This window comes from Hypanus sabinus, chromosome 9 (genome assembly GCF_030144855.1).
Source record: "Hypanus sabinus isolate sHypSab1 chromosome 9, sHypSab1.hap1, whole genome shotgun sequence".
In the NCBI taxonomy this organism is placed as follows: domain Eukaryota; kingdom Metazoa; phylum Chordata; class Chondrichthyes; order Myliobatiformes; family Dasyatidae; genus Hypanus; species Hypanus sabinus.
Window position 1 is genome coordinate 87,799,996 of NC_082714.1, and position 14,947 is coordinate 87,814,942.

The window sequence follows — 14,947 nt, forward strand, 5'->3', positions numbered from 1 at the left end:
GATCTTAGTATTCCTTCCAATAATTTACCTACTACTAATGTCAAACTTACCGGCCTGTAATTTCCCGGCTTACTTTTTGAGCCTTTTTTAAACAACGGAACTACATGAGCTATCCTCCAAGCCTCTGGCACCTGACCGGTGGATATCGACATATTAAATATTTCTGCCAGGGCCCCTGCAATTTCAACACTAGTCTCCTTCATCTCGTGTTTTCAATATTTGTTTATTTATTTATTATTATTGTTTCTGTCTTTTTTGCATTTGCACAGTTTGTTGTCCTTTGCACAGTGGCTGAATGGCTATTTGGTGTGGTCTTTTATTGATTCTATCATGGTTATTATTCTATTATGGATTTATTGAGTATGCCCACAAGAAAATGAATCTCAGAGTTGTATATGGTGACAAAAATGTATTTTCATACAAACTTACTTCAAGCTTTCTACAAAATTCTAATGTTTATAGAAACAGCAGAATACAGCAGGAAGAGGCTCCTCAGCCCCTTGAGGCTCTACCATTCAGTGCCACCATGTCCCAAGCCTTGTCTCCTCTTTGCCAGTTCCTTAATTGTTCAAAATGTGACTGGCTCCTCGCCATGAGGCTGTGGTGGGGAGGTAGGATAAATCAGGAGGACAGCAGCCTCCGACATTGGAAACTTACAGTAACCGCCAATTCGATGGCGTCTCTGGTGCGGATGGTGTTGTGAAATGAAGCCAGGCTGGGCACTAACTGTCTGTTTGTTTCCCACTCCCCTACCTTCCTTCCCTGCTCTCTCCCCTCTCCCCCACTCCCAGGTTCACTCCCTGTACCGGCGGACAGGAGCCAGTTTCCAGAAGGCACAGGAGGAGTTGGCGGCTGGAGTGATGTCCAACCCCGCCATGCAGACTGCAGCCTCCAGTGCCGCCAGTGCCGCCGCTCACTCTGCCTTCCAGCGCAACTGAGGACTGGAGAGGGAGGGGTCGACCCACCCCCAGCCCCGCTGCTCAGCTGCTCCGAAGCCATGGCTTCCGCAGAGGTGAAAGGTCATGCCAAATGATTCACAACCATATCATGTTTAAAACTTGGATTTTGCTCCCAATCAGTGGACAGGGAATAGTTTCTCCTGTTCCCTGTCCCCAGTAGGATTCTGGACATTCCCAATCTCCCCATCGGATTCTGGACATTCCTAGTCCCTTTATATCCCTGAATATTCCCAGTTCTCCTGTAGGTTCCTGGACATTCCTTGCCCCCCCCCCCCCCACAAGGATCCTTTCTGAAACCAGTCGGGTTCCCAGAATTCTGATGTCACCTATGTCTGGAGCCACTGGACTTGGCTGGCTGATGTCCTGCCATTTCCCTACCCCAGTGGATGCCACCTTGCCCCGCAGCACTGTGTCCAAGCGAGGAGATCCCCTTCCCGATGAATCAGCCTTGGCAGGATGGAGGGAGGAGGGAGGGTAGAGAAACCTGTGATCAGTGACACTCAGGGGGAATAGGTACTCACCAAGGGGGGGGTCCTGCCTGCCTCCTTGTGGCCAGCCCCAAAAAGTGCAGCCCTGACATCTGCCACAGGAATCACCCTTTGCAGGCCTCTCTGAATCACGCCTGGTAAATCCAGCTTGGCCAAAATTATTCTTGCACTAAACTTGCCACTTGGCTTGGTGAGCTTTCCCCAGAGGTTTAAGCAGACCGTTTTCAGAGATGAGTTTTCCATTTACCTTGGTCGTTTTCCTCCTTTGGTCTTGGGAGGTGAGGGGGTGGGGGATGGGGGTGGGGAAGAACTCGCTAGAGTTTGTATGCTGCAGACGGCAGAGTGGAGCACTTCCCTCTGCCTTCCATCCTGTTTCAATTCTGACCTCTTGCTGAACTTTACCATTCACCATTATGCCCTTAGCTGTCTGGGCTCCCAGGCTCAGAATACCCTACCTGCACCCTCTCCCCATTTCCCGTACTTTGTAACTGGCTCTCCCTCTTTCTCAGACGAGTTGCCCTACTAATCTCACTTGGACAGCATCAAGCACTTTGTTAATCTGTCTTGGGAGGTCTTACTGTATTAAAACTGTTACACTGATCCAAGCTCCTTGTCTTCCTTGCCTGCTGGCTCCTTGAATGATCTCACGCATTCACTTTTACTGACCTTGGATTGTCTGGGCTAGATGCAAGATCCCTCCACCTGATTCCCCCGTCGGTGACCGAATCCTGATCAACAGTGTAGAAATCAAAATGGAACTCAATCTGTAAATCCCCAAAACAAGTGCTTGAATCTCCGAGTCCTAGGGAACAAGCTCTGGTAAACATGATCAGTGTAGATGAGGTACTTTTCTCGATGAAAGGTCTTGGCCCTAAACGTCAGCAATCTCTCTCACACATGCTGCTCGACCTGCTAAGTTCCTTCAGCAGATTGTGTGTTGCTCCAGATCCCTATGTCTGCCATAGACACTTACTGCGCAGAAATAGGCCCTTTGGCCCATCTAATCCATGCTGAACTGTTATTCTGTGTAGCACCTGGACCATAGCACCCCTCCCTTATTCAAAATTCTCTTAAATATTAAGATCAAGCCTGCATCCTTCTCTTCCGCTGACAGCTCGTTCCACACATTCAGCACTGCCTGAGCGAAGAAATTCTCCCTCAGGTTCTCTGTAAGTATTTCACCCTTTCACTCTTAATCTATAACCTCTAGTTCTAGTCTCACCCAACCTCAGTGGAAAAAGCCTGATTGCATTTACCCTATCTATGCCCCTCATAATTTTGTATACTTCCTATCAAATTGCCTCTCAGTCTTCCACCAGGGAAAAGATTTCCACCAAGGAAAACACCTGTTCAATGTTTCTCGATAACTCAGCTCCTTAATATCCTTGTAAATTTTCCCTGTACTTTTCCAATCTTGTGTCTTGCTAAATAACAGCACAGACGTGATGGGTTGAAGGGACGTTTTCTGTGCCGTACACATCTTAGAACATAGAATAGAACAGCATAAGCTATGCCTCTGATAATTTTATAAACTTTTAACAGGTTTCTCCTCAGCCTCTGAAACTCCAGAGAAAACAACCTACACTTTTTCAACCTCCCCTGAAAGCAAGCCTTATCATACTGAGTAATACTAATCTCACTTGCCTGATTATTCCTCTGTGCCTTGTTCAGATGCCTCTGAAATAATGTCACTGTTGTACCCAGAGACCAACTGCTTATCCCAGAGACCAACATTTGATGTGGAAAATTTACCCCTTGGATCCCCTTTAAAATTCCCCCTCCCCCACCTTAAATGCATGCCCTCTAAGAATGGACATTTCTATCCAGGGACAAAGATTCTGGCTGTCTAACCTACCTGCTTCTGTACCGAGCTTTTAGGATCATCAGGCTGGTGCTTATGCCAGTTTCCGTGGCATGAAGCAACTGAGTACGAGACTCCTCCCGCCCCCAGATAGGATGCCATGAGATTAACCCCCTAGCAGTTTGCCGGTACCCATTTTCACCTGAGTGGAGCAATGTGTGGTTAAGTACCTTACTCAAGGACACCACATGCTGCCTCAGCTGGGGCTCGAACTCACAACCTTCAGATCACTAGTCCAACGCTTTAACCACTTGGCCACACGTCACACCTAACCTACCTGTGCCCCTGATAATTTTGTATCAGGTCCACCCTCAGCCTCCCACACTCCAAAGAAAACCTGGAAGGAAAATATTAGCTTTGTTTGTCACATGTATATTTGGGACAGCATGCTAACGGTTGACGCAGCGCTTTACAGTTACCTGAGTTCAATTCCTGCCATTGCCTGGCAGGAGCTTGTGCATTCTTCCCATGACCACGTGTGTTTCCTCAGTACTCTAGTTCCATCCCACAGTCCAAAGACATACCAGTCATTGTAAGTTGTCCCGAGATTAGATCAGGATTAAATCAGGGGAGGTGAGGGTGGGGGGGGGGGGGGGGGTTACTGGGCAGAAGGGCCTATTTGGCACTGTATGTCAATAAATAAATTAAAACATAGTGAAATGCATCATTTGCATCAAGTGAAATCACCCATAACCCTTTGTTCATTAATGCTTGTCGTAGTCCTATAATCAGATCAAATCAGCCAGTCCCCTCAATACATTAATGCTCCTAATGGTCCTGTTATTGAATCAAATCCACCAGATACCTCTGCAATTTAATACTTCTGATGGACCTATCACCAAATTATATCAGCCAGGCCCCTTATAATAGTCCTATCCTGCAATCAGTCAGATCCTTCGGTATATTAATGCTCCTCACAGCCCTATTATCAAATCAGCCAGACCTTCTGTATACTAATGCTTCTCCTGTTCCTATCATCAATTCATACCAGCCCGATCCCTCTGTACATGAATTCTCCAATGGTCCTATCATCAAATCAGCCAGATCCCTCTGTACGTTAATGCTCCTCGTGGTCCAATAATCAAATGAAATCTGCCAGATCCCTTTATAACCTAATGCTTCTCATGGTTATATCATAGAATCAAATCAGCCAGATCCCTCTGTACCAGGGGTGGGCAAACTTTTTGACTTGTGGGCCACAAAGGGTTCTAAAATTTGACAGGGGGGCTGGACCAGGAGCAGATGGACGGAGTGTTTTGGTAATACACCTCATAAGAGAAAATAAAATATCATGGGATATGTAGAAAACATGTGCTTTAATTTCAATTGAAAATGAACAAATGCATTACAACAAAATATCTGTCTTTGAAGTCCCATAGTATTTAGCTATTTATTGAAATGACTTTTAAAACACTGAAAATTAAATGAATAAAATACTGCTTTTTTTAATAGTAACAGTTATTATTTTAAAGCACTGAAAATTCTGTTATCCCTCAAGATATTATCATCATCACTCTTCTCCTGACTGTCTTTATTTCAAAAACGGTAGGAGATGCAGGTCTACTTGGCCTGCTCCTTCTTATTCAATTGTCTGCTGTGCCAAAACTCAACAACGACCAGCACAAAGACAGAACAATGACAGCGCGCCAGTATGTGGAGCGCATTTTTTATTTTGAGAACGTACGTGCACCTGTGCACTACTCATGTCTATCACTTAACAGAAATGACATTTAACATGTAAGGCTTATTGAAAAAAATATTTTCAAATGCATTTTTACATAACACAACGAAGAAACTTATTTTTAATTTCAGTGGGAACAGTGTTGTTGGTCTCCCTTTTTAGCCAGCGCATCAAAGTCTGGATTTAGTTTTGTTGTGGCGATTCTCAGGATGGATCTGAGGTGTTGGTCAGTTAACTTGGATCTGTGGCTGGCTTTGTTGATGTTCATGACGCTGAACACCTGTTCACACAAATAGGTCGAGCCGAACAAAGAGTAAAGTGCAAATGTGGAGTAATACGCTGCACCTCAACAAAGGTCAATGTGTATAGAGTGCGTCATCTATTGGGAAAATGCCAGAATTGCGGGGAAAAAACGTTAACAAGGTTTATTAATATAATTTCATCAAGTTCTGCAGGCCGGATTAAAAAGCTTAACCGGCCGCATGTGGCCCGCGGGCCGTAGTTTGCCCATGCCTGCTCTGTACATTAATGCTCCTCATGGTCCAATCATCAAATGAAATCTGCCAGATCCCTTTGTACATTAATGATCCTATCATCAATTCATATTAGCCTCTGTACATTTAATACTGCTCATGTTCCTATTATCAATTCAGCCAGATCCCTCTGTACAGTCTTGCTCCTGAGAGAAGTATTATCTAATCAAATAAATCAGATCCCTCTGTATAATCAGATGCTCCTCGTGTCCTATCATGACCACTCTGTTTATTAATTATCCTCATGATCCTATCCTCACATTAGTCAGCTACCTCTACATTAATGATGTCTGCCAGATCCCTTTATCCATTATTACCCCTCATGGTCTTATTGTCATATCAGCCAGACCCCTCTGCACAATAATGCAGCTGATGGTCATATAACATCAGTAATACACCTCTGTATCTTAATGCTCCTAATGGTCGTATCATCATATCAGCCCTATCCATCTATACAGCTCCTCATGGTCCTATCGTCAAATCAGCCAGACCCCTCTGCACATTAATGTCTCTGATGGTCCTATCATCAAATCAGCCAGACTGCCCTGTATGTTAATGGTGCTCATGGTCCTATTGTCAAATGAGCCAGATCCCTCTCCATTAATGCTCCTGATTGTCCTTTCATCACAGCAGTTAGACTCCACTGTACATTAATGCTCCTCATGGTCCTATTGTCAAATCAGGCAGACCACTCTGTACATTAGTACTCCTCATGCTCCTATCATTACGTCAACCAGATCTGTCAGTTCATTCATGCTTCCAATGGTCCTACCTCAAATCATCCAGACCCCTCCTGGTCCTATCATCAAATCAGCTGGAACCCTCTGTACATGAATACTTATAATTGTTCATGTCACCCAGATTGATCTGCACATGAATCCTCCTCCAGGTTCTATCATCAAATGAGCTAGACCACTCTGTAATTAAATGTTATTGATGGTCCTTTCCTGAAATCAGCCAGACCCCTCTATACATTAATGCTGCTCATGATCCTATCATTAAAACAACCAGATCCATCTGTACAGTAATGCTTGTAATGGCTCTGTCCTAAAATCAGCTGGTTCTGCCTGTACATTAATGCTCCTCCTGGTCCCTTCATGAAATCAGACAGACTCCCTCTGTACATTAATAGAAACATAGAAAACCCACAGCAGAATACAGGCCCTTCAGCCCACAAAGCTGTGCCAAACATGTCCTTAACTGAGAAATTACCGAGGGTTACCCATAGCCCTCTATTTTTCTGAACTCCATATACTTGTCTAGGAGTCTCTTAAAAGACCCTATTGCATCTGCCTCCGCCACTGCCGCTGACAGCCCATTCCACATACTCACCACTCTCTGCATAAAAAAACTTACTCCTGATATCTCCTCTGTACCTACTTCCAAGCAGCTTAAAACTGTGCCCTCTCATGCTAGCCATTTCAACCCTGAGAAAAAGCCTCCGACTATCTACATGATCAATGTCTCTCACCATCTTTTATGCCTCCATCAGGTCACCTCTCATCCTCCGTTGCTCCAAGGAAAAAAGGCCAAGTTCGCTCAACCTATTCTCATAAGGTATGCTCCCCAATCCAGGCAACATCCTAGTAAATGTCCTCTGCACCCTTCCTATGGTTTCCATGTCCTCCTGTAATGAGCTTATGGAGCATTAATGCTCCTCGTCATCAAGTCAACCAGATCCCTCTGTTCACTCATACTTACAATGGTCCTATCCTGAAATCAGCCAGATCCCTCTGTACATTAATGTCTCTCATAGACCTGTCATTAAATCAGTCTGAGCCCTATGTACATTAATGCTCTTTATGGTCAAATAATGAAATCAACGAGAGCCCTCTGTACTCCTTAATGCTCCTATCATCAGATCAAATGAGCCAGTCCCCTCTATACACTAATGGGTCCTGTCATGAAATCAAATCTGCCAGATACCTCTGTGCATTAATGCTCCTCATGATCCAATCTTCCAATCAAATCAGCCAGATATCTCTGTAAATTAATCCTTCTAATGGTCCTATCCTGAAATAAGCCAAATCCCTCTGTAGATTAATGCTCCTTATGGTCATATCATTGAAGCAGCCAGATCCCCCTCTACATTAATATTCCTCATAGTCCTATCATCAAATCAAATCAGCCAGACCCAGGAGATGTAATCCATGACCTTCGCATTATTAGCACCATGGTCTCAGCAACTGAGCTAACCAGCCATACTACTAACTGGCAACACTACAGGAGTTTACTACATCACTATATGTCAGTGAGGATGTTGGGGAGATTTACAGGGTTTTGGTATGGCATGTTTGATTTTTTAATGGGGCAAGCTTAAGGGGCTTAAAAATGTATCCAACATTCTAAGAGCTCAAGTTCCTTGAGAGGTGTCAAATGCCTGAGGAGATTCAAAAGATGGAAGGGGCAGAAGTGGAATCATTTTATTCCCAAGGTGGGTAGAAAACTGGGCCTGAAAGTGTGATGGCAACCACCCCCCCCCCAATTTACCCCCACCACTGTAACATTTAAACAGTGATGGGAAGTTTGAAGAGATGTCCCCTGGTGGGTTACAGGCTCAAGGGGTAAGTTTTGGTGTACTGTTGTGTAGGAATGCTGTGAGAGTGCTGGTGAGGGTACAGGCGAAGTCCCCTAGGACGTTGCCCACAAGGCTACGCCCCCTCAGACCGCTGCACAGTCACGACTGTATGTTCAGATCCTGCTCTAACTCCATTTACGAGTTTGCAGATGACCGTAGTGGCATCAGCGCTGGACTTTGGAGCGAAGGCTCCTGAGTTCAAATCCAGCCAGCTCCAAAAAACCTGGAGAGGGAAGGGTTTCACCAGGTTTCAGATGCTCAAGACACGCCGTATAATGAGCAATCACCAAACAGATCAGTGCAAAAAGCTTGTCATGACGGCGCCCCGATGACTCCACCACACACGCACACGCCCGCCCGCCCGCCACCTGTATCTCAGATTGGAATACAGGAAGGAGATAGAGAGCCAAGTAACATGGTGTCATGACAACAACCTCTCCCTCAATATCATTGCTGATCATTGACTTAAGCATGCTCCTGTCTCTGTCAATGGTGCTGTGGTCAGGAGAGTTTAGAGTGGAGATCACCAATGATCTGTCCAGATGTAACCACGTAGACACCACAGCCAAGAAAGTTCACCAGTTCCTCTACTTCCTCGGGGGTGGGGGGGAAGAAATTCGCCATGTCTCTGTTGGACTCTTACTAAACTTTTGCTGATGCATCGCAGAAAGTATTCTGTCTGGATGCATCACGGCTTGGCATGCATCATCTGATCTGCACACGACCACAAGAAAATGCAGAGAGAGTTGTGGGCACAGCTCAGTGTATCACGGAAACCAGCCTCCTGTCTATGGACACTGTCTACACTTCTTGCTGTCTCAGTAAAGCTGCCAACATAATCAGTCACGACCCACCCTGGAATTCTGTCTTTCCCCTCTCCCATCAGGCAATACCACCAGGTTCAGCAACAGTTATTGCCCCTCAGCCATCAGGTTCTTGAACCAGAGGGGATAACTTCACTTTCTCCAACACTGAAATGATTCTACAACCTATGGACTCGTTCCCAAGTACTCTACGACTCATGTTCTCCATATCTATTGCTTATGTATTTATTATTACTACTTTGTTTATATTTCTCTTTATATTTGCAGTTTGTTGTGTTTTGTGCATTGGCTGTTCGTCCACCTGCATTGTGTGTGGTTTTTCATTGATTCTATTGTGTCTTTTAGTGTTTACTGTGATTGCCTGGAAGAAAATAAATCTCATGGTGGTAAATAGAGACATATATTTACTTCGATAATAAATTTACTTTTAATTTTGAACAACAGATACAAAGGCCTGAAAGCATGTCCCACCATGCTCAAAGACCCTACTGTAAGACTATCGATTGGTCCCCAGGACTATGAAATGGACTCTCGATCTCACGATTCACCCCTGACACAGCCCTTGTACCAGTTTCTATCCCACTGTTATCAGACTCTTGTATGATAAGATGGACTCTTGGGTGTAAGGTTACCATTGACAGGAAATTTAACTGTTTTAGCCATATAAACAGTGGCTGCCAGAGTAGGTCAAAGGCTAGGAATCCTGCGGTGTGTAACTGACCTCCCAAAGCCTGTCCACCATCCACAAGGCTCAGGTCAGGAGCGTAATGGAACACTCGCCACTCGCCTGGATAAATGCAGCCCCATCAACACTCAAGAAACTTGACACCATCCAGTACAAGGCAGCCCACTTAATTGGTACCTCTTCCACAGCATCCAGTCCCTCCACCATCGATGAACAGTTACAGCAGTGTGTACTGTCAACAAGATGCACTGCACAACACACCATATTTCCTAAGGCAGCACCTTCCAGAAGCAGGACCATTACCATCCAGAAGGACGAGAACAGCAGATATCTGGGAACACCACTGCTTGGAAATCCCCTCCAAGTCTCTCACCATCCTGACTTGGAAACAGATCACCGTTCCTTCATTGTCCCTGGGTCAAAGTCATGGAATCCCCTCCGTAACAGCACTGTGGGTGTACCCACACCTCAGGGACTGCAGTGGTTCAGGAAGGCAGCTCATCACTACCTTCTCAAGGGCAACTAGGGATGGGCAATAAATGCTGGCTTAGCTGGTGACTCCCACATCCCATAAATGAATAAATTTTAAAAATCTACCTCATTATGATCTTGCACTTTATCATTTACCTGCATTGCAGTCTGTCTGAAGCTTTTACACTTTATTCTGCATTGTTGTTTTATCCTATTCTAGCTCAATGCACCGTGTAATGACCTGATCTGTATGAACAGTGTGCAAGACAAGCTTTTCACTGTATCTCAGTACAGGTGACAACAATAGACCAGTACTAAACTATACCAATACAGTTAACAAGACAGGTTTTTTTCTAAACTTTTGTCTCACTAAACCTATTTACTAGTTTACAATTGTCCCCTCTGTCCAGCTGGCCTGGCACAGAAAAGCAACAGAGCGTGGGATCTTGCTATTCATCCTGTCCCAATCCAGGAGAAGGGGTTGAAGCTAAAGGTGTCAAGATGTGCTCTGGCAATATCAGAACTCAAGTATGGAGGAAAGACAGACTATGAGGTGAAGGTGACATCGAAAATTTATTAATAGTTCCAAAAGAATGTTGGTAGCTTGGCTGAGCAAAACTGCAAGACGTAACACTCTCAAAACCAGGACCCTGTGATGACTGCTAATCAGGCGTTCACTTAAATAATAAAGGTAACACAGAATCCTAGAGCCTATCAAAATAAACTATAAAGATACTAATAGAGAGCAGTGCAGCTAAAATGCAAGATCATATTGACATAGATTGTGAGGCCAAGGGTCCATCTTATCGAACAAAGGTCCACTCAAGACTGATAACAGTGGGATAGAAACTGTCCTTGAGCCTGGTGGTAGGCGCTTTTGGGCTTTCGTATCTTCTGCACAGTGAGAGGAAGGAGAAGAGAGAATATATACACACACACACAGTACAAACATCTTTACAGTGGACGCTGGAGTTGAACTCTGATGGCCTGAGTTGTATTAGTGTCACACCAACTACTATACTACCATGATGTGCCGAGTGGAGCAGCTCTCTGGTGGTCCTGGGCAGAGCAAGTGCTGTACCAAGCTCTCTGCTTCTCGTGAAGACCAAACACAATCCCATTTCCCTTCCAGCCCCTCTCCAACCCTCTACTCAGTCCTGCCCCCAGTCCCATCCTCAGCACCTCTCTTCACCTTGCTATTCTTGCTAGCTCTGCCTCATCTCTGCCCCCTTTCCCTTTGTCCCTCACTCCACACGCTTCAGTATCCCCCAAATCCATCCCTCCATTGCCCTCCCCAATTATGATCCCACCTCCCCCCTCTCCTGACATGTCCCATCACATTTGCCAACCTCTCTCCTCTTCTCCACTATTCTGTACCGACTCAGTCACTCTCATCCCATTGCTTCCCCCTCCCCTCCTCGCATCCCCTCCCTCATCCTTCCCTCTCCTGACCCTCCCTGCCTCTCTCCCGCTCCCTTTTTGCCATCCTCTCCACTCTCTCCCCATCCCATCTCTTCTACATTTGTACCTCATTTCTTCTTCATGGTGCTCCCCCACCTTCCCTTCTCCCTCCTCCTCTCTGCCCCCAGACTCTCCCTGTCCATTTCTTCTCACCCTCCCTCTTTCTCCCTCCTCCCCCTCTCCCCTACACTCTGCCATTCCTTCCTGAGAGAGACCATGTGTGTGTGGGTGTTTGTGCGTGTCTGTGCAGGGGTGTGTGAGTGTGTTTGGGTGTGTATGTGGGGGGGGGGGTGTATGTGTATGAGTGTGTGTATATGTGTATGTGGGTGTGTGTGAGTGAGTGAGTGGGTGTGTGTGTGTATATGTGTATGTGGGTGTGTGTGTATGAGTGAGTGAGTGGGTGTGTTTGTGTGTATATATGTATGTGGGTGTGTGTGTATGAGTGAGTGAGTGGGTGTGTTTGTGTGTATATGTGTATGTGGATGTGTGTGTATGAGTGAGTGAGTGGGTGTGTTTGTGTGTGTGTGTGTCTATGTGGGGGTGTGTGAGTTAATGGATGGAGCAACTGACTGAAACACCAGGGATCCCGAGCAATGACACAGGAGGGTCCACTGCCCGTGTCCTGGACAGCAGAGACCAAGGTATATCACCCCCTTCCTGACTCCTCCTCTTCCCTCACACCTCACCCCTCGCCCACTCCTGTCCCCCTCATACCTCTCACTTCTCCATCTCACCTCCTACTCCTCCACCACCTCATCCCCTCCTCCCTTATCCTTCTCCATCCCTCCTCCCTCATTCCCACCCCACACTATCCTCATACCTCCCACTCCTCCATCTTCCACTTCCCCTCAGCGCCCCACTCCTCACCCTCACCATCCCCATCCCCTTCTACCCCTCCTCTCTCTCCTTCCCCACCACCTCCCTTCCTCCTCTTACCCCCTTCCCCTCCCCACCTCCTCATCCTTACCCCGTCCCATATCTCCCCTTATCATCTCCCCTCCACTGATTCTGTCTCCCCTTTCCCACCTCTTCCTCCCCTTTCACCATTCCCCTCCCCTCTTTCCCTCCACCTCCTCTCCTTCCTCGCCCCTTCCCTCTCTCCCCTCCACTCTTCCCCACCTCTATTGCTATCCCTCCCCTCCCACTTTACCACCCCTTTGCCCCTTCAAAGCCATTCCCACCTCCTTTCTTCCCCTCGCCCTCTCTCATTTTTACCTACCACTCCCCGCCCCTAAACCCCTCAATCTACTACACCCTCTCCTCTTTCCCCACCTACACTCCCTTCCTATCCCTCAGGCCTCACCCTCTTTCTCTACCCTCTGCCTACCGCTCCTCTTCCCCACCCCTCTTCCCCTCTCTCACCTCCTCATCCACTTCCTTTGAAGTTCCTGGGTGTCAATATCTTCTTCAGCGGTTTGATCGGGGCACGACTGCGCAAGCGTGTGGACGACAGCCAGCGAGAGTAGTTTAAAAGGAGACAGCTTTACAGAGCGAGCGACTGAGTGGAGGGAGACAGAGTAGGAAGGCTTTGGCTCAGTGGGGCTTCGGTGATAACGGGTCGAGGCGAGGTAGGTTAACTATGTAGAATACAGACAGGAAGTATGTGTGTGAGGCCAGTGTTCTGTGCTCGGTGTCAGGTATGGGAAGTCTTGGAGGCGACCACATCTACACCAGGTGCGTCGAGCTGGAACTCCTTAGGGACCGCGTTAGGGAACTGGAGATGCAGCTCGATGACCTTCGTCTGGTCAGGGAGAGTGAGGAGGTGATGGAGAGGTGGTAGCCACACCGGGGCCTCACGAGACATAAATGGGTAACAGTCCGGAGAGGAAAGGGCAAGAGGCAGATACTAGAGAGTACCCCAGTGGCTGTACCCCCTAACAATAAGTACTCCTGTTTGAGTCCTGTTGGGTGGGATGGCCTATCTGAGGAAAGCAACAGTGGTCGTGCCTCTGGCACAGAGTCTGGCCCTGTGGCTCAGCAGGGTAGGGGAAGGAAGAGGCACTACTGATCAGAGGTAGTGTCAGGGCTGCAGAAAAGTAGAAAGATATGGAGGGATTGTCTACTGAGTCTCTGGGTGGAAGTTAGGAATAGGAAGGGGTCAATAACTCTACTGGGTGTTTTTTATAGACCACCCAATAGTAACAGGGACATCAAGGAGCAGATAGGGAGACAGATTCTGGAATGGTGCAATAATAGCAGGGTTGTTGTGGTGGAAGGTTTTAATTTCCCAAATACAAATTGACATCTCCCTAGAGTGAGGGGTTTAGATGGGGTGGAGTTTGTTAGGTGTGTTCAGGAAGGTTTCTTGACACAATATGTAGATAAGCCTACAAGCTCTATTTGATCTGGTATTGGGAAATGAACCTGGTCAGGTGTCAGATCTCTCAGTGGGAGAGCATTTTGGAGATAATGATCACAATTCTATCTCCTTTACCATAGCACTGGAGAGGGGTAGGAACAGATAAATTGGGAAAGTGTTTAGTTGGAGTAAGGGGAAATATGAGGCTATCAGGCAAGAACTTGGAAGCATAAACTGGGAACAGATGTTCTCAGGGAAATGTACAGAAAAAATGTGGCAAATGTTCAGGGGATATTTGCATGGAGTTCTGCATAGGTACATTCCAATGAGACAGGGAAAGGATGGTAGGGTACAGGAACCGTGGTGTACAAAGGCTGTTGTAAATCTAGACAAGAAGAAAAGAAGAGCTTACAAAAGGTTTAAACAACTAAGTAATGATAGAGAGCTAGAAGATTATAAGGCTAGCAGGAAAGAGCTCAATAAAGAAATTAGGAGTCAGAAGGGGCCATGAGAAACCTTGGCAGACAGGATTAAGGAAAACCGCAAGGCATTCTACAAGTATGTGAAGAGCAAGAGGATAAGACATGAGAGAATAGGACCAATCAAGTGTGACAGTGGAAAAGTGTGTATGGAACCAGAGGAGTTAGCAGAGGTACTTAATTAATACTTTACTACAGTATTCACTACGAAAAAGGATTTTGGCGATTGTAGGGATGACTTACTGCAGACTGAAAAGCTTGAGCATGTAAATATTAAGGAAGAGGATGTGCTGGAGCTTTTGGACAGCATCAAGTTGGATAAGTCACCGGGACCAGACGAGATGTACCCCAGGCTACTGTGGGAGGTGAGGGAAAAGATTGCTGAGCCTCTGGCGATGATTTTTGTATCATCAATGGAGACGGGAGAGGTTCCGGAGGATTGGGGGGTTGCGGATGTTGTTCCCTTATTCAAGAAAGGGAGTAGAGATAGCTCAGGGAATTATTGACCAGTGAGTCTTTCTTCAGTGGTTGGTAAGTTGATGGAGAAGATCCTGAGAGACAGGATTTATGAACATTTGGAGAGGTATAATATGATTAAGAGTAGTCAGCATGGCTTTGTCAAGAGTGG

The 14,947-nt window shown here is 46.3% G+C and overlaps 1 protein-coding gene across 3 annotated transcripts in view; it reads left to right on the top strand.

Annotated features, from left to right (window-relative positions):
- The window catches only part of scamp3 (secretory carrier membrane protein 3), a 43,814-nt gene extending 41,766 nt beyond the window's left edge, over nucleotides 1-2,048 (top strand). For all 3 annotated transcript variants that reach the window (XM_059980079.1, XM_059980080.1, XM_059980082.1), the window contains exon 9: nucleotides 792-2,048. In XM_059980079.1, the coding sequence (XP_059836062.1) occupies nucleotides 792-938 (147 nt within the window). In that variant the 3' untranslated portion in view covers nucleotides 939-2,048. The remainder of the gene's footprint in view (nucleotides 1-791) is intronic.
- The last annotated feature ends 12,899 nt before the right edge of the window (nucleotides 2,049-14,947 follow it).